Below are 20834 nucleotides of genomic sequence, written 5' to 3' on the forward strand. Positions count from 1 at the left end.
AACAGCCAATCAAACATGCTGCGTATTTATGCAAAATAGCAGAGACTAATAACTCTTAATAAGTACATCTCTGGTACTTTTGAACTTGATAGCATCATATTCAATTTGAGTAAAACATTTCAAAGTTGTGGAAAGCCTGAAGGTTGTTTTCAGTAATGGAATTACCTTCAATATAACAAGTATGCCACCTAGTGCTGTACAGAGATAATTCTTGGAAAATTGACAATTTATAAAAAAGATGAACTATAACACTTGCACTGGGCTAAGTTTTACTCATGTTGCAGAACAATTCAAATAGAACTACAGGAAGATTCAATTGATTCTACCACTTCGAAACATTTTCCATCAGAAACAGAATATATGTAAAACATCCAACAATGCAAGATGAAAGGGTAAAAGATAAATTTGCCATCATTCTATGTGGCTGCTCTCTCATTAGAGAGATGACAGAAGGTGGTTGGAATGGAGGGTCCTTCATGTAACCTTAGCCAGTGTGGAAACTGAATCTATGCTGTTAATGTCACTTGCATTGCAAACCAGCTCTCCAGCCAACTTAGCTAAGTGACCCCCCCACACCCAACCACGTATGGGTAGGCATACTATTAAGTGTTTTAAATGACAGGAGTCATATTAAGTGCATACTAGCATTCAGGGGTGGCAAAAAGGATTTTAAAACTTTCAAATAAAAAGCTGGAAAGCTTAACCAAATGATCTTTGGGGAATTTATTATATAAAACATCACGTAGAGGAATTAAGGTAGGAGTGTATTTCCTGCATAAACGTACTCTGACTCTATTTCCCTCTCACCTGAAATATTTTAATTATGGTGCAACATCCCCTCAACTTTTTTTTTTGTACAAGTTATTTGTTAAGTTGAAGTTGTTGGTTCGTTTGCTGAGCTGGTTGATTTTCATGCAAAGATTTCATCTCCCTTCTAGGTGACATCTTCAGTGCTGTGTAGCCTCTGGATGAAGTGCTGTCATTGTGAGGGAGACAAAACATTTGCAAGAAAATCAACCAGCTCAGTGAACTGATCAACAACTTCAACCCAAGCTCCAGACCTTCACTAAAACTTTATTTGTTAAATGCGTGGTCTCTTTAATTTGACTTTGGTTGGCTGGTGTAAAAACACAAGTGTAGCAACCTGGATACTGCCTGTATGGTTACTGCACTGTTTACAGAAAACAATGCTGCCCAAGCTATAATTAAATTCAATGGCCAACATGCTGCCCATGTACATCCAGCAGCTTTCAGATAAATGTTTTTGGTTGGGGGTTGGCAGGGGAAGAGACAAAGACAGAGAGAGAGTACACAACAACATGCTATGCAAAAGACATTGCAACCTTTTTTTGGGGGGAGTCCACACTAAGAATTCCTGCTCTTTAAGATCCCATGATGGAGGTGTTTTTCTAACACATAAAACCTCATTATAGTGATCGTTCAACACATCTTTGAGTTTAACTCAGGTTAACATTTCCCTTTGGATTCCTGAAACTCATCTGTGGAAGAAACAGCATTCCGTATTCGCGGAATCGTTTTCCATGGTTTCAGTTACCTGCAGTTTCCCGTGGCCGGAACATATTATAGGGAACGTTCCAGAACCAGGGACCAAGATGCTGCTGGGATGGTATGTTTCCCATTTAAACGAATGGGTTTGTTCCTATCCGAGGTTTCAGGCTTCCGCGATAGGTCCTGGAACATATCCCCCACGGATACAGGGAGACTACTGTACAAAACATCAACTCTGGGGATTAAATCAATCTCAGAAAGATGCAAAACATTCAGAGCTAGGAGAAAGTGAGGACAGGAGAAGGGGTTTCATCAAAATATTTTTTGCCAAGTTATCTTTATACACCTTCAGAGATTGTTCTTTCAGGACGATCACAATTGTTGCTGCCTTAGAATAAGTGCCAAAATAACCAGCAACAGCATAGCAGCATATTGACCACAGACATGAGCTTCTCTGAAGAAGCTTGATAAACCTAATAACTATAGGTTGAATTTCCTCCCCAAAAGGATTGTATGAATTGAGAAATTTTCCATCTTGCCATACTTATCTTGGAAGAAAGTGCCCCATTAGAAAGAATTTCTGCTCCAAGGTTGTAGGTTTGAGATGAATTTGGACTGGTCACCTCTGGATGCAAATTGAAACCAGCCATTACCAATACTGATTGTTGAGACAGGCTTTTTAAAAGATGCATGTTGGTTATCTGAGAACTCGTCCAGGATTTTTCTTGAATTTTAGGCAGTCTAACATTCACATTACATCACTCCCATCCATTCCCAACTCATGCCACCCCACATCACCTTACAGTCTCTATGGTTTAGCAAAAATAGTGTCTATATGACCTCTGCACTGGGCTTCACATGGCCCCCTTCTGTGTTTGGACTTCCCTTACGTATGAATCATACCCCACCACATTTCCTCTCACTGCAAAAATTGATATATCAGAATGAGGGCAGAACACCTGAATCTAGATCCACAAAGTTTTCACCACTGAAAATTTACGCCAATGTGCTATCAATGATTAGTCAATATCATCAGCATCTCAATTCTTTTGTCACCATATCTTTGCAGAGTTTTCATACATGTCCAGGATCTCTCAGTCAGCCACTCAAATACATAAATGTGACTGATATCTTGTTTGTAAGGACTCAAAATAATGCCAAATTTGCCAATTATGTCAAAGGCCATAGGTCTGTGGCTCTGGCTGGCTTCCCAAAGGTGAAAGGCACCACTGACTGCACATTCATAGCAACCAAACAACTAGGAATATTTGTCAACTGTAAAGGCTTCCTCTCTGACAATAATGTAGCTGCATACAACCACAAAAAGATCTTTTTGGAGGTGTGCAGAAACTTCAGCGTCAGATACAACGATACTTTCACCTGCAACTCATACTTACTTTGTCCCTGGAGCTGAGATTAAAGTCATACAGACTCACATCACTGTCGATGCTAATAATTGGTCAGGAAAGCCAGAAGTCATGATAATGAAATGTGGAGATAAAAACCCACTTACCTGCATATAGCACTTACTTCCAATTTTCCCATATATTATTAAAACACCCTACATACTGGGCAAATTGGCTAAGGTTACCATGAAGAAATCTCCTCAGCCTCTTAACTGAGGCATGGTAATCATCAGTTAAATCACTAGTCGTCTCTCTCTAATGGGAGATCACCCCAATGGTCTGGTAAGACTAAGATGACTTTATATTTAATACCAGTAAGAAGCTACTTCAAACACCATTCTTCACTAACCAAAAACAAAAGAAAAACTTAGCAACAAAATACTGCACTCAGAATTTCTGACATAAATTTATGGAAGAGCACACTTCACCAGCTGACACATAGCCCCTCCTGTTTTTCTTTTAAAAGTACATTATGTTTCCTGGTATGCATACACCCTGTCAAATCCATGTGATAGTCACGTTAGAGTGAGAGTTTAGTGTTTACTTAAATCAAACCACCCAATCTCAGAATAGCCAGCTGATGCAACTATTACTTTGATGATATTTATAAATGAAGTGTTGAAATAAAGAGAAGTGATGCCACACTTGTTCCTCTTCAGAATTCCACTGCAAGCCTAATACACTTCGCTGGAAAGGACAGCTAGCGACTGTTTTATGCATCTAAACAACCGAAGGTCAAAATATGCCACAATGCTTTCAGTCACAGGCTTCTTCAGAATAGCTGATTACGTATAACTTACCAGCCATTCTCCTCTGATTAGCAATGACATTTTATGCATCCAGTATAATTTCATATCACAACTATTTTCTCGACCATAAAATTTATTTGATATCAGGTGAACATATTCTATCAAAATTAAATGATGACATTTAATGGTTATGATAACACTGAAAAATCTCACCAAATATGTAAACTTTTGTGACCAATCATTTATTCTTACCACTCTACTCAATTCTCTCTGACTGTTTGCTTATTAAGTTGATTATATGCAGAATCTTCAAATTCTGATGAAAGTTTAATGTTGAAATGTGATATGTAAGCATGGCAGCTCAGTGGTTAGCGCTGCTGCCTCACAGCACCTGGGTTCGATTGTTTCAGTGTGAGTTTGCGCATTGTCCCAATGTCTATGTGGGTTTCCTCCAGGGGTTCTGGTTTCCTCCCACAATGCAAAAATTAGGTGGAATGGCAGTGTTAAATTGCCCATAGAGTCCAGGGATGTGCAGATAGGTGGATTAACCATGACAAAAATCAGGGTTATAAGGTCGGTTTTGGTGGGATGTTCTTCAGAAGGTCAGTGTGGACTCGATGGACTGAATGGCCTCTGCCTACATTGGAGGGATTCTATGGTTCTATTCTATGCAACCTCTCAAAAGATGCTGCAAGACCCCTGATGAGAGTTTTCAGCATGCTTTTGGTTTCATTTCAGATTTCCAACAAAAATAGTATTTAGACTTTGCTACTCTTCTCCCATTTACAAGGCACAAGTCAAGAATGTGACGGAAAACTCTCCATCTGCTTCGATGATTGTGCTGTTAACAATACTTAAGGACCTCAAATTATCTAGAATAAAGCAGCTCATTTGATTAGTATCCCATTCATCACCTTAACCATTCACACCCTCCACCACCAACACACAGTGACAGCAATGTGTACAACATGCAAGGTGCACCAGCAACTTGCCAAGCCTGCTTCAAGTATCTTCCTATTTATTTTCTATGCCAGATAATCCACAATGCCTAGAATCTAGAGAAAAGCAAGTCTGTTCTGTATATTTGAAGACTAATCTCTTTCCGCAGACAAAAACTGTCATGTGCTTGTATGCCTTACTATAGTGAAATTTAGATTCAATTCAAATGTATTAGTGCTTACACAGCCATTTTAGTGGTAATATTAATTAAAACATATTGTTGACAAAACAAATGTTTGCATGCAGGTTAAGAAAAGAGAGCAGCATAATAAACTATTTAAACTTTAACTGCATGATATAAAACATGGAAGAAAATGTGGGAAAAGCTATTGAAACACCTATAATGGGCAGAAGTACATGAAAGTTTTGCCTAACACCACCTCCAGCACGTGCTTTTAAATGTCAACACCAGGTTGAAATGAAAAAAAGCACAAAATAATTACCTTTCTATTTTGTTTGACATACTTTCTAATACCTTCAAGTCAAAGTCTGAAATTTGAAAAATGGATACTAACTATCTGTCGAAGTTCATTGCAAATTATTGTTTATCCAGTTTTTGTTGTATAGATTTTTGTATGATTCAAATCAATGTCTTTATTTTAATCCACCTGAAACAGAAATTTGTACCTAGGAATGAATGATGTCTGAAAAATTGATGGGCAAGAACCGAAAACACATTCTGTGTGTGTATAGGTTCGAGGCTTAATGGGCAAAGAGCCCATTAAGGGAAAATGCTATGTCCCTATGTCCTACAGAAACATGTTTAGAGAGATTTAGAGGAAAGGTTAAGATGTGTGAAGTGTGCATCTGTGAACACTTATAGTTAGTGTCTATAAATGAACTTTAATACCTGTATGAGATGGACAAAGTCCATCTAAAGAGAATGGCAGAATATAATGGTTAGAACAATTAATGAAGCAAAGCCACAGAACTGGTGGGTGGGCAAGTAGACATACCAGTGAATCTATGAAGTAAATAATATTGAAGCTGATTAAAAAATAAACAAACAAAAAACAAATGAAATCAGGCACGCGGGATGATATTAACAATATAGTACTGTGAGCAGAAATCAAATGACCAAAAACACTATCAGAGAACTAAATAACTGAGGCAAGGAATAAAATAAATGCTATTATGATCAAAAATTAAATAAGACTAAGGTCAAGAACAAAATAGATCATAACAGAACAACAGAATTAAAAATAATCTTGGAACTGGGAAACAGCAAATGTTTTTGGAGACATCAAATGAAGTAAATTGTGGTAGGCAAACCTGAACAACTCAAATCACAGCAGTGCCTGTAGGTACTTACAGAGATAGGCAGATAGACTTTACAAATTATGAAATGTAACCAATAAATCATACCACTTTCTATTGATCTGCAAGCAATATTTCACTGATTCTTATGTGTGAAAGAATGGAAAAAGTGTAATCAATGTTAATAAGACAGGAATTTCATAAGATCAGGGTAATTTAGCTTGGAGATGAGGGTGTTTGTTAGAAATAGAACAAGGTGATTTTCAAGGTTTATTTGTTAACCATTTGAGCTATAAAAAGTGTCTTTATTTGTACTTGTATAACTATTAAACAAACATTTGTTTTAATGCTTAAATAAAAGCACAAGACAATAACTTACTGCATATTTGGATGCAATTCAGTTGAAATAAATATTTTTAAACTTAACGTGGTAGAGACGGCAACATTCACTAACCTCTCTGGAAGTAGGCACACAAATTGCAGTAAGACCATTTACAGCATTGCAGACAGTGTAACAAATCAGTGCAGTTTATAGTTTTAAATTATTGTTGCATGAAGCTATTGCTAGTCATTGGTTACACCATCACCAGGGATCTAACTTTCAAGTGACTAGCACCACCTAAAGTCTGGAAAAAATGGTGGGAGTTTTAGAAAAAGTGAATATAGGCTGCAATACTTTGAACAGCTGGACAAAAGACAGAACACATCAAAATTCTTGGACAATGTATTAGAGGTCTTAGAGTAAGGTGGAGTACATAGATCATAGCACCCTCGATGTTGTGCCGGCCTTTTATGCTACTCTAAGATCAGACTAACCTACATACCTTTCATTGTCTTCTTTGTGTCTATCCAAGAGTCACTTAAATGTCCCTAATGTATCTGACTCTACTACGACTGCCAGCAGTTCATTCCACGCACCCAGCACTCTGTATAAAGAACCTACCCCTGACGTCTCCCCTAAACCTTCCTCCAACTACCTTAAAATTATTTCCACCATGGGAAAAAGGCTACCACTATCTATACCTCTCAACATCTTGTACACCTCTATCAAGTCACCGGTCATCCTTCTTCGCTCCAATAAGAAAAGCCTTAGATCTCTCAACCTTCCTTCGTGAGTCATGCCCTCCAGTCCGGCAGCATCCTGGTAAATCTCCTCTGCATGCTCTCTAAAACTTCCACATCTTTCCTATAATGAGGTGACCATAACTGAATACAATATTCCAAGTGTGGTCTAAACAGGACTCTCTATACAACTGCAGCATAAACTCACGGCTCTCAAAATCAATCCCTGCTAATGAAAGCCAACACGCCATACACTTTCTTAACAACTCTATCAACTTGGGTGGCAACTTTGAGGCATCTATGAAAATGGTTTCCAAGATCCCTCTGTTCCTCCTCACTACCAAGAATCCTGCATTTAACCCTGTATTCTGCATTGAAAAGCAACCTTCCAAAGTGAATGACTTCATACTTTTCCAGGTTGAACTTTATCTGCCACTTATCAGCCCAGCTCTGCATCCTGACAATGTCCCGTTGCAAACTACAACAACCCTCCACACTATCCACAACTCCACCAACCATTGTGTCATCGACAAACTTACTAATCCACCGTTCCACTTCCTCATCCAAGTCATTTATAAAAATCACAAAGAGCAGAGGTCCCAAAATCGATCACTGCAGAACATCACTGGTCGCCGAGCTCCAGGCTGAATACTTTCCATCTATTACCACCCTCGGTCTTCTCTGGGCCAGCCAATTCTGTATTCAGACAGCCAGATTTCCTTATATTCCGACAGCCAGATTTCTTTATATTCCGAGCCGTCTTACTTTCAAAATGAGCTTACCATGGGGAACCTTATCAAACGCCTTGGTAACATCCATGTACACCACATCCACTGCTCTACTTTCATCAACGTGTTTTGTTATATCCTCAAATAATTCGATATGATTTGTGAGGAATGACCTGCCCCTCACAAAGCTATGCTGACTATTTCTAATCAAACTAAGATTTTTAAAGTAATCATAAATCCTGTCTCTCAGGATCCTCTCCAACACTTTGCTCACCACAAGACTGACTGGTCTGTAATTCCTAAGGTTATTCCTATTCCTTTTCTTGAACAGGGAATAAGATTTACCACTCTCAAATCATCTGACACTACTCCAGTGGACTATGAGGACGCAAAGATCATCGCCAAAGGTGCAGAAATCTTTTCCCTTGCTTACTGTAAGGGTCTATCCCGTCTGGTCCGGGGACTTACCTATACTTATGTTTTATTAAAATTTTCATCACATACCCCTTCCTAACATCAAGCTGTTCTAGCATATCAGTCAGTTTCACGCTGTCCTCAGAAACTTAAAGGTCCCTCTCAGTAGTAAATACTGAAGCAAAGTATTCATTAAGGATCTCCCCTACCTCCTCCAACTCCACATGCAATTTTCTTTCAATATTTCTGATCACCCCTACCCTCACTCTGACCATCCTCTTGTTCCTCTCATAAGTGTGGAATGCCTTAGAGGGTTTCCTTAATCCAACCCGCTAAAACTTTTTCATACCCCCTTCTAGCTCTCCTAGGTCCATTGTTCAGTTCATTCCTAGCTACCTTGTAACTCTCTAAAGCCCTGTCTAGTCCTTGTTCCCTCAACCTTAAGTAAGCTTCCTTCTTCCTCTTGACTAGATGTTCCACATCCCTTGTTACCCAAGGTTCTTTCAAACTACCATCTCTTCCTTGCCTCAGTGATCTAGTTTAAACCCTCTCAAAGCACTCTAGCAAACTTCCCACATAGGATATTAGTGCCCCTCCTTGTACAGGTCCCACCTCTCAAGCACTATCAGCTTTCTAAACAACCTCCGAATTTCTGTCATGCATTTCCCTGAGAACATCTGTTCCCAATTTAGGCACCCCAGTTCCAACCTAATAGCATTGTAATTTCCCCTCCCCCCAATTAAATACTTTCCCTTAAATAGTCCGCCTACCTACATATTGTGTCACAAACCCTTCCTGGACACACCTAACAAAACTGCTCCATCTAAACTATTTGAACTAAGCAGATTCCAATCAATATTAGGGAAGTTAAAGTCACCCATGACAACAACCTGGTTACTTCTGCAGCTTTTCAAAACCTCTTGTTTCATAAGCTCAGAATGTAACTCTTTCCACGCCTGCGCTCAGCTGAATCTCTTGTTTCACAAAACTCAGAATCCAACCCCTCCCTGCCTGCGCACACACCCCCCCACACACACACATATATGAGCAGCAATGTTGTGCCTAAACATGGGTGCTCTGCAGTCGAATTTAGTCCCCTTTCATTTACAGGGCCAGTAATAAGATTTTGTCACCAACTTTCATTGAAGAAAACCCTTCTGGTACATCTAAGTTTAGCATTTCAAACCTAGATAACGGCAAAGTAAAGCCAGACCCAGTTTAACAGCTGGTGCCTAAAGCAATAACATAAACACTAATTTTATCACCTATATCTCTGGAGCTGATCTGGATTAAGGAACTCTCAGGGCATAGGTTAGGACACATTTGTGCAATTATTAAATGTTTAAAAAATAAAAAGTAGCTCCTGCAAAAGAGGCTGTAATGTACTTCCTGGATGTTTCTCATCCAGACCTTTCAGACTGCTCTACAGGGTAATCATTACCTTTTATGTACACAAGTCCCTCACTGAAAATAAAGCAACTGCCACACTGCTTTGCACAAGTGCACACCTTTTTATAGCCTACCATATTTTCTAGATTACAGGTTGAAATATTTTCATTTAACATGCCCAAACATGTTGATCTCAGTGATTAATAGTCTATACAAGTTACGTTTAATGTGTTCTTCCCTGCACTGGAAGGAATTGACCCTTTCGCACAGTTACTACAAAGACTATTTTTGTTCCTTATGGTGACCCAGCATATTACATTGAATACGTCACTTGAACAGTTGTTTACTTTTCAGGAGCACATTTAAAAAAAAATCATAACATCAAGAAGTTTCCATCGAAACTGAGCTACCAAAGAACAGATGTTCTAAACTAATCAAACGAGACAATCAATCAATCAGCAAAGAGCCAATGATAATTTAGTTTTATCTCTGTAAAAATAATTGGTGCCAACTTTCTAAATTTTCAGTTCTGGTTACAAAACTTCATATTGTGAGTAACACATACTGGTGTGACCATACTTCTCTCATTTCTTTTGTTTCTGAGGAAGTTGTGGGAAGTCCCAAGTCATGCTTCTGGGGATGAGGTGTAAGGTGCTTGCCTCACTTTTACTTGATTTATTGCCAATACTCACAGTAAATTGCCTTTTCTGATAATGACCAATTTACGATTTAAACTGCAGTACAGATGTATCTTCTGTCATGTGAACTTGTCACCATCCTCCATCCCAAATGTCAACTTTTTCCAAGTAAGATCATGTACCTATTCAGCCTAGAGAGGAAATCTTTTTGGCACTGAAAGTTGCCAAGACATCTTCAGAGTGATGTGAAATGAGAATTATTTACTCCTCTCTTTGTAGGCAGTGCAATGTTAAAACCAAGGAACACAACCCCCATTTTATTAAGGTTTTAGAGGGAAGAACCACGCTTGTATATACGAGGGCTCATCTGTACATTCCCCTCTAACTGTCGCACAAACAAGTGGATCCAAACTGAAATGCGTCTCCAATCATCAATAGTACTGACTGCTATACATGTGCACCAAAACAGAGCATATCCCTTAGAAAAAGTGATTTTACATTTAGTTGGCCAAGTATATCAAACAAAACAAATTTTAATCAACCAGAATTATACAAAACAAATATACTCATGTGTTGTTGATCTGGCTTGTGTTTAGCAGACCAAGGTTAAAAAAATCCTCCAATTGTTAATCTTGTCTAAGGCTTTAAATAAGATGATAAAGAGGGATAGTTAGAAGGAAAAACTACAAAATGAAAAACAAAAAAAATGGCAGAAATGCAAGAAGAATTTGCTTTTGGAATTTAGTTGTATTATGTAAAATTAATAGACGCTTGTAAGTTATATCACCATAGTCTTACCAAACCTGCTCTTTCATTAGAGAGAAATGACTGGTGGTGCTTTAACCCAAAGATTACCACACCTCAGGCAAAGGAAGAGGTTGAGAACAACAGTCCTTCATGATGAGTTCAGTCAGTATAGGAAATAACTCCACAATGTTCAAACTACCTGTCTAGCCAACTCAGTGGCATTTGTATACAAACATAACAGTTTCATCTTATGCCAAGGATCACACACTATAGTTATGTGATCAGCTCCAAATCAATTTGCAAAGTTTTATATTGATACACCCATGAAACAGCTGGCAACTTTCTTGTGACACATTGGTTCCAGAGTGCTTAAAAGACAAGCTGTATGCAAACCTTTCCATGACATCTACTCAAAATAAGCTGTGTTTGTACAGCAGAGGCAATATTATGAAACTGAGCTGTTGGTGTTGAGTCTCATAAAATGCACCTGCATCTGTGCATTAAAATTAATGATTGAAAATTTTGGGGACAAGGACAACATCTCCAAAAGAAGGTGTTCTTGACATGTTAGCCGCTACACTGGCAGGGTAATTTTCTAAATGTATTCCTTGGTTAATTAATTCCAGTAGTACGATAGTTAGCATGAATCAGCTTTTTAAGCATTACAAAAGCAACAATATCAAACAATATCACACAAATAATGTCATTCTTCCCAGTTTGTTTATATTGCCATCTATAAAATTTGCATGTCTGCTTCAAATCCACGTTGATATACAAATCTCACAGTACTCGCATAAGCATATATTTTGGATATCCGAAAAGAACCTTAGTGCAAGCAAGAAGCAAAGTCTGAGCAAGACTGATACATCCACAGTTAGAATAACCATCTGGCTTGTGGCCAGAGGCAAGATCAAGAGGTAGCAGTCACAGACACAAACAGTAAAGATAAAAGGTGATATTTATAGTCATGTTTAGGTAATCATGGGAAGCTGGTGACTATTTCTTACTGTACAAGAAGCTGAGGCAAGATTGGAGAAGGGATGCAGGTAAGGCCTGAGGAAATTGCTAAGTGGACTGAAACCCTGAAAGGGTACACTGTTTGGTGTTGTGTTGTTCATTCAGGCTGGCATGCTGTACAAAATAATTTCACTGGTGGTACATCTGGGATGTGCCACTGATTCATCTGCCCATATACATTCTGCTGGAAAGCACCTAAGGATGCATTCTGAAGAATCAGTGGGGTGCTGGGGAATAAAGATAAGACTGGGTGTACATCAATCCATGTGAGATCTGAGAGTGGTATACATGCTGGCACAAGCGATCAGTCAAAGGTGAGCAAGCTTTTGGAGCCTTTTGTAGCAAGATTCTGATCTCAGTCTGGCACAAGTCAGAGACTGGGGACCCTATCTCCAAAGGAAGATCACCTGGGATCAGGAGCTCATATCCTTGGTAAGTTGAATGTAGCAGTGATGTGCCCCAATGAATAGGGCAGGGAGGGGATAGAAAATCTAGACCATTGTACCTGGAGTGGAAAACAAATGAATGCTTTGGTCTTTGCTATTCTTGTTTTCTTCTACAATTAGGCTACCATTTTAAATGTCACATCAACTGACCATAGGGTTATCCTAATTAAGGGGAAAATATATAATAGCTCTGTAAGGAATAAACAGGCAGCACATAACATTGCGTGCTTCATCAGTGAGCAACTAACTAAAATTTATTTATGAGAGGAGAGTTCCGCAGTAAAGCTTCAGACAGTATATGCTCCATGAAGGAACTCCATGACAGGCTGTAAATACAGTCAGTAGCTGGTATGTTTACAACCCGCTTTGTCCATGTGAATGAGGGGGAAAGGCATCCGCGGATGTGCCGTGAGGATTTGGTTTATATCCTGCGGCACTACCTTCATCACTGAAGCTGCTTTAGTTACAGAAGGAGTTCACGGAGACTCAGCCCAGGTACTAACCAGGCAGGCCGCGAGCAATAATCCCTGACCATCACCCCCGCTGTCGAATGGAGAGACTGACCCAGAGTCCGGGGCTGGGCTCGGGGCTCACGGCCTCTCTCCCCGGGGCTGGGGGTCAGGGTTCGGGGCCTCTTCCCCGCCCCCCGGGTCTATCTGCACCAAGCCGCTCGGTGCGGGACCCCGGGATCACTTACCCTGCAGGATCTCCTCCTCGTTACTGTGCCGTTCGCTCATGGTTCTGGAAAGTTCCGTCCAGCTCCAGCTCCGGCTCCGGCTTCGATGTAAACAAACTGATCCCCGATCCGATGGCCAGCGGCGGCCAATCAGCATCGAGCGGAAGGAGCTGCCTGAAGTCGCGCAACGCACTTCCGGGGAACAGAGGGAGATGTTGTATATGGATATGGGGACAGGGGTAGAATGGATACAGAGGGAAGGATCTAAGGGTACAGAGAGGAATGTAATGGAGATAGAGGGGGGTCATAGGGGTACAGACTTGGATGTGAATACTGTGGGATATAATGGATATGGAGGTGTTTATAGATACAGAAAGGGATATATTGGATATAAAAGGGGATATGGATACGGAGGAATATGATGGATATAGAGGAGGATATGGAAACAAAGGAATATAATGGATAAGAAAGGGAATTTGGATACAGAGGAGAAAGTGAGGTCTGCAGATCCTGAAGAAGGGCTTATGCCCGAAACGTCGATTCTCCTGTTCCCTGGATGCTGCCTGACCTGCTTTTCCAGGATGCGCTTTTCCAGCAACACATTTCCAATCTGGATACAGAGGCAGTTATGGATACAGCGGGATATAATGGTTACAGCAGTGGGGGTGGATATTGGCACAGAGGAATATAAAGAATACAGAGAGCGTACAGGGGTACAGAGAGGAATATAATGGATACAGAGGGAGATATATTGAGATATAGGGGTCTGGATGGTATTTAGAGGTACAAAGGGGGATATAATGGAGATTAAGGGGGATATAGGGATTCATAAGGGGATATAGATACACTGGGGGGGGGGGGGGATATGGATACATGGAATGATATGATGGATAAAGAGGGAATATAGAGTGCACAGAGGGGAAATACAGAGGCACTGAGGGGTACAATGAGGATATAGGCTACAGAGACCGTGTAATGGGGCACAGAGGGAGGAGCCATTTGGTGGGGCAGAGGGAGAGGCCACAAAGGTCATAGCTGCTTTAGAGGGCCCAGAGGGGACTATATGAAAGAGGAGAGCTGTGGGGGAACAGAGTGTAAAGGGCTATAATGAGTGCAGAGAGACAAAGTGGTAGTGCTTTAGGGAACACAAAGGGAAAGGGTTATAGTGAGGTGGCAGAGAAGGAGGTGTCTGCACAGGAAGGGGTAAATGGAGTCATGGACTACAGGGAGAGGGGCTCAGATTGGAGTGGCCACAGGGAGAGAAACTTAAAGACCAGGGGCTTTAGGAAGGAGGCTACAGAGGAGGGACTTAAGGGAGACACAGAGACTGATCTTCAGGGATGGTTAAGGTCTGAGGGGGGGAGACCCCCACAGAGGCAGAGCTGTATGAGGAGAGGGTCGTTTAAGTGATTCCATCTGGATGAATGCGGATTAGCGCCGGCCCAACTGATAAACTGCACTGTTCTGAAAGGCCATCCTCCATAATCCTCAACTGTCTTGCCTTAACCCAGTGTGTGATATAAAATCATGATCCACTGCAAATGAAAACAAAATAAAAATAAGAACTTCCTCAAGGAAACAAAATAAACTGAACCGGAGGAGGTAAAATAATCTCTGTGAATGTTGAAACAAAGTCAAGGCAAAGCTGTCCTCTACTCCATGCGTGCAAGGCACAAGTCCTAAATTCATATTCTTGAGTTTGCAAAAATGAAACAGTACCTGTGCATACCTCTGCTTTCCTTCATTTCCACTAAATGGCCATTGTTACCACTAGATGGGGCAGTTGCAGTAATATTTTACATATTTTTTATTCACTCTGAATGTGAACAAGAACTGAGGGAAATTAGAAAATGGCCAACAATATTTTCATATTTCTCTAACCTTGGCTCTATAGTAAAATAGCTAACTATTGTTAAGATTAATTGAAAAGCAGAATATGGCAGACTTTGCATGGAAATCTGAAAGAAAAATAGAAAATGCTGGAAGTACTCGGCAGGCAACATCTGTGGAGAGAATGTTAATATTTCAGGTCAATGACCTTTCATCAGAACATCTTAAAGTTACATTGAAACATAATGTGGTTAGTCCTTATTTTGAGTCTTTAAAGATTTGACGCAGCACCTCTATATTGGAAACAACATTTTTGTTGTGTTGTGTTCATTTCAGACTGGACAAAAGGTGTATCTTTAAGACTGTTATATGATATCATGATAGGTTACATTCTGAAATAAAGCGCCCACCTTCAGCCATGCTCCTAGTTCGATCGATTCCATGTCATGTGTTCAGTCAATGAGTTAACTTTTTATTACACAGTAACACCAGTGCACACAGTACAGATTATGTGTAAATCTGTGATACAATAGCAATGTAAATAGTATTGTTCGCCAACTTGAAGGCATTTGTCTCAACAAGAATTCAGGTTTTGAGTATTCGCTTAAAAACAGGAGGCCACAGCTGATCTGATTTAAAATACAGAAACTTTACAAGTGTAAAGACAACTAACAAAGCAATTCTAGAAACAAGATACAAAAACCCACAGAACATATTATTTTCTATATTAATAAGGCCTTTTCTGTGTCCAGACAGCAGTCAATTATGCAAAGTTGTTTTTTGGGAACTGCATAAAAACAAAATATGATGTTACTACTCATTTTTTGTAATGAATATCAATTTTGTAATTAATGAATGAAAGGTCTTCTCTCTCCCTGCAGCAGTCCACTGTCCCTGCCTGTTTCAAGGGGGCCCACATCATCCCTGTACCTAAGAAGGCTCATGTAGCATGTCTCAATGAGTACCACCCAGTGGCCCTAACTTTGGTGGTCATAAGTGCTTTGAAAGACTGGTCATGGCATTAATCAACTCCAGCCTTCCCACTCCTCTTGAACCTCTCCAATTTGCCTGTCGGACCAACAGATCCACAATAGACGCCATATCATTTGCACCACACTCCTCCCTAGAACTTCTTGACACCAAGAACAGCTATGTAAGAATCTTACTCATTGACTATAGTCAGCCTTCAACACTATTATCCCCTCGAGACTGATTACTAAGCTTAATGATCTCAGACTAAGCCGCACTCTCTGCAACTGGATCCTCAGTTTCCTGACCCACAGGCCACAATCAGTGACCAATGGGATCAATATTTCATCCTCACTAATACTCAACACTGGAGCCCGCAGGGGTGTGTACTCAACCCCCTACTGTACTCACTGTGTACCCATGCCTGTGTCACCAAATACCAGACTCATGCCATTTACAAGTTTGCGGATGACACCACCATAATCGGTTTTATGGCAACAAAACAGAGTGCAGACAGGAGGTAGAAGACCTGGAAAATGGTGCACTGAGAACAACCTAGCTCTCAATGTCGGCAAAACCAAGGAACACATTATTGACTTTCAGCGAGATGTTACTCATGCCCACCTACACTTTAACAGCACAGAGGTGGAACGAGTGCAGAATGTCAAACTCCAGGGAGTGGTCATCCAAATTAAGCTTTCTTGGATTCTTCATGTGGACGCACTGGTTACAAAAGCCCAACAACATCTCTTCTTCCTCAGGCAGCTGAGGAGATTTGGCATGACAGCGAATACCCTTGCCAACTTTTATATGTGCAGCATCAAGAGCATTCTGTCTGGATGTACCACTAGCTAGTATGGCAACTGTACCATTCAAGATTGGAGTCAGTTACAGAGAGTGGTGAACTTGGCCCGGGCAATCACAAAGGCCAACATCCCATCTATAGAATCCATCTACCAGGCCCGCTGTCAAGGAAAAGTGCCAGCATTCTCAAAGATCCATTCCACTCAGGCAATGTTTTTCTACAACCTCTACCACTGGGGAGAAGGTACAGAAGCCTGAACACATGCACAAGCTGGTTTCAAAACAGTTTCTACCTTACTGTTGTTAGAATACTGAATGGACTCACAAATTCTTAACATTTGCCTGTACCTGTGTTTTTGTTTTTGCTGCTGGTTATCTATTTATTTACTTATCTATGCTACTTAACTATGTGATCCGCCTGTATTGCTCGCAAGACAGTTTTTCACTGTGCCTCGGTACCCATGACAATCAATTCAATTCAATTCAATTCAATTCAATTCAATTCAATTCAATTCATTTCAACCTACAAGTCTGCTACTTTAAAAGCAGCAACAGTCAAGAAAAGCAATCATTAACAAAATAACCCAAAAAATGCACTACACAATGCAAGTTTTTGGTATTTTAAAAGACACAGTAAAGACTGAAAGCAAACATGAGCATGTATTGGCACTCCATTGAGATTCTGTCAGAATTTCAATTGTTGAATTACCAAATCAATTTTTACTCCTCCATCAACAAATAGCTGATAATGAAAGACAAAAAAAAACTCTTTTTCTTGAAATGAAGAATTAAGAAGTGTCAAATCAGATATTTCCGATATGGCTGCAAAGATCCTGGCAACATTTTCCATATTAAAGAACAACAATTTAGCATTGAATTAATTTAACTGGACATGGATTTGAGTTCAAGTTATACCGAGAAGAGCTGGATGAAACTAGCGACTCAGGCAGGTGTCAATGCAAACATACGGAATGTGATTTCTCTGAAGCTAATTTAGCCAAAACACCCCTCAGAAAGGCACTTACAGATAAATTGAAACAATATGCCAGTGACACACACTAGACATGCACAAAAGCATGTGAAGAAGTACTACACAAAGAACAACGTCAAATACATTTCCAAAGTTCCATTCATGGCATGCAAGCATGTCAATGAAGTCAAGACATATCTGCAACATCACAGCTTAAAGGCCCCAGACAGACGGTATATGTCTGCCCATTTGACACACCACAGAAACGCTGTCAGAAAAGCTGAAACTTTTACCTTCTTCCAAGTGATGTAAACCAAAAGGAATGAGCAATATGTACTAAATGACAAGAATAATTCTGGTAAAAGTGCTGTACTCAGGAATTTGGCACAATGTGGTGCAGTCCACTCATGATAAGGTAACAATAGGCTTGACATGCCATGCATTCTGCCTTCAATGTCAATACAGCTCCTTTGCTTAAATGTATAAAATCTTTCATGCAATTGATACAGCAGGCCTTTTTTTGGGGCTATCAATATACATGGATTTACATATTATGCCTACAAGGTATTAAACCCATTAGTTGCAACACCAAGAATTCCAGACTGATCTTAAAGTTACAATAACATTGATCACATTGATTTTAGTCAAAGCCCAGCAAAGCCAACTCAGCAAGCTATTTCCAGTAAGGTGGCAGTGGAGTAGGATGCTTAAGCTAGAGCTCCTCCGCTCCATCTGTTCTTTTTTCTCTTTTTGATGGTGGCAGCCAGCAGTCCAACCACATGGAGGCTCCCTACGTTGGTCTGCTGCAGAGAGCCTTTGGAGAGAGATTGTGATGTTTGTCTTTTTAACATTGCTTCTTGTTTTTTTCTGACTTATGATCATACTGTGTATAGCTGTAATGTAACCTTTTTTTTTCATTTCTCTATTATGTAACTAAGGATTGTCCCCAACACGACACTGTAAGTGGCGACTACTAATCTTTTCACTGTACTCATTTGAGTACATGTAACAATAAAGCTAATTCAATACCTGATGATGTCCAGCTCAAATGGATCATCACCAGAGCACATGCCTTTTGTGCAACAAATCAAAGGTATTACTAGTGCAATTGTTGTTGACACATTGACTACCGTATCAAGAATGTTCAGTGTTCTTTAACTAATTGCGACTGACAGTGGTCTGCAGAACACAAGTGAACCCCTCCACAACATATGTAAGAAATAGGGTGTTTAATATATTACCTCTTCTGCAATTACCCTTAGTCAAATGGGTTTACAAAATGTTACTGCCTGTACTGTAAAATCCGCAATTATTCAACATAAAGTGATCTGTCAAGGTTTTGGGCAAGCTGTGCTAAAGTTACGTGATAGCCCTCTCGTCCACCATTTACCTTCACCAGTTGCTGTCACGTTTGAGAAGTAGATCCACAAAGTTCTTTCCTCCCACATTCGCCAATTGTCTCCCAGTTATCAATGTCGGCCATCTTCACATCTTGTTTGGAGTTGGCCTTGTATTAGAAGTATGGATGCTCAAGTAATCATGACCAATGGCCAGTTCACTGTACATAAACAAGGAGAAAGTGAGGACTGCAGATGCTGGACAGTTATAGTTGAAAAATGTGTCATTGGAAAAAGCACCACAGGTCAGGCAGCATTTGAGGAGCAGGAGAGTTGACATTTTGGGCATAAGCCCTTCATAAGCATTGTACAGAAAGTCTTTGGTTATACAGCTGTCAAGTATTTGATGATCATGGTCCAGCCAGAGCAATATCTCCAGCTTATCGTTGAGTACATGTCTAACAGTGGAAGTGGGGTATGTGGTTGAGGAGTCCTAGTACATTATCACCTTCATCCTTTGGACAATAAAATGGATTAGCTGTTGGCAGCCTTTTGTTGAATTTCCTGATGTTATTTCCATTGATTTTAATCTAAATAAATAGTGTTGGACAATGGATAGGTTATACGACTTTACTGGCCAAGCAATGAAGGTAAAAACTACCCATAGCCTGTGAAATAATCTCAATAATCAGCTATTGGAATATAATAAATAAACTGTAAAAATAATTCTCGATAATGAACATTATTTATTCACAGCATTAAATGCACTAGATACATACAATGTTACCATACAGAAGGAAGCTTTCGATCTTTTGAGTCTGTCCTGGCTCCTGAAAGATTATCCACCCTTCAGGCTCTCTGCCTTTATTCCTGATGAAGGGCTTTTGCCTGAAATGTCGATTTTACTGCTCCTCAGATGCTGCCTGAACTGTTGTGCTCTTCCAGCACCACTAATCCAGAATCTGGTTTCCAGCATCTGCAGTCATTGCTTTTACATAGTTGATTTTAACCCGACTGTGAATCCTCTTGCAAGGATGCCTGCCTTGAAGAAGTTTTCCTCCTCTCTCTACAAGAATATGCTACTTTCTCCCCAACCCCACCTTCCTCTAGCTTATCTCTCCACCCTTCAGGCTCTCTGTCTTTATTCCTGATGAAAGGCTTTTGCCCGAAACGTTGATTTTACTGCTCCTCAGATGCTGCCTGAACTGCTGTGCTCTTCCAGCACCACTAATCCAGAATCTGGTTTCCAGCATCTCCAGTCATTGTTTTTACCCAATATATATCCAACTCACTTTTGAAACTTCCTGTAGAATCTGCCACCATCACACTCTCAGGCAACACATTCCAAATCCTAACAACTGTCTGACTAAAGAAGTTTCTCCTCATCTTACTCCTAGCTGTCTTGCTGACAGTCTTGAAATTGTGAGCCCTAGTTACTGATATACCAGATAGTGGAAACCGAAATACCTCTTTACCTTGTTAAAATCGTTCATAATTTTGAACACTTCAGTAAGCTCATCCCCTTAATTTTCTCTGTTCCAAGGAGATTAAGTCTGATTTCTCTAATCTTCCGTTGTATCTAAAGTATCTAAATATCCCTTGAACTCTCTCTAGAACTTCAGCATCCTTCCTTAACTAAGATGTCCAGAACTGAATGCAATATTCCAAATGTGGTCTGACCAATGATTTGTCCAGGTGTAGCAATTCTTCCTTGCTTTTACATTCTGTGCCTCTATTTATAAATCCAAGGATCCTATCGGCTTTTCCAACAACTGTTTCAACTTGCCTGAATATCTTCAAAGAATCATGCACATGAACCCCTCAAAGATGTACCAATGAGCCTGTAGTGTCTCTCAGTATTTCTTCTTTGAAAATGCATTACCTCAC

At 40.1% G+C, this 20834-nt stretch overlaps 1 protein-coding gene across 1 annotated transcript in view; it reads right to left on the reverse strand.

The window, feature by feature from the left end:
* bnip3 (BCL2 interacting protein 3) overlaps positions 1-13194 on the reverse strand; it is a 30644-nt gene extending 17450 nt beyond the window's left edge. The window contains exon 1 of the mRNA XM_087998977.1: positions 13059-13194. Within this exon, the coding sequence (XP_087855103.1) occupies positions 13059-13194 (136 nt within the window). The remainder of the gene's footprint in view (positions 1-13058) is intronic.
* Positions 13195-20834: the final 7640 nt, after the last annotated feature.

Source organism: Chiloscyllium plagiosum, unplaced genomic scaffold (genome assembly GCF_037043375.1).
Source record: "Chiloscyllium plagiosum isolate Xiang-an unplaced genomic scaffold, Cpla_swu_hap1 HiC_scaffold_22, whole genome shotgun sequence".
Taxonomy (NCBI): domain Eukaryota; kingdom Metazoa; phylum Chordata; class Chondrichthyes; order Orectolobiformes; family Hemiscylliidae; genus Chiloscyllium; species Chiloscyllium plagiosum.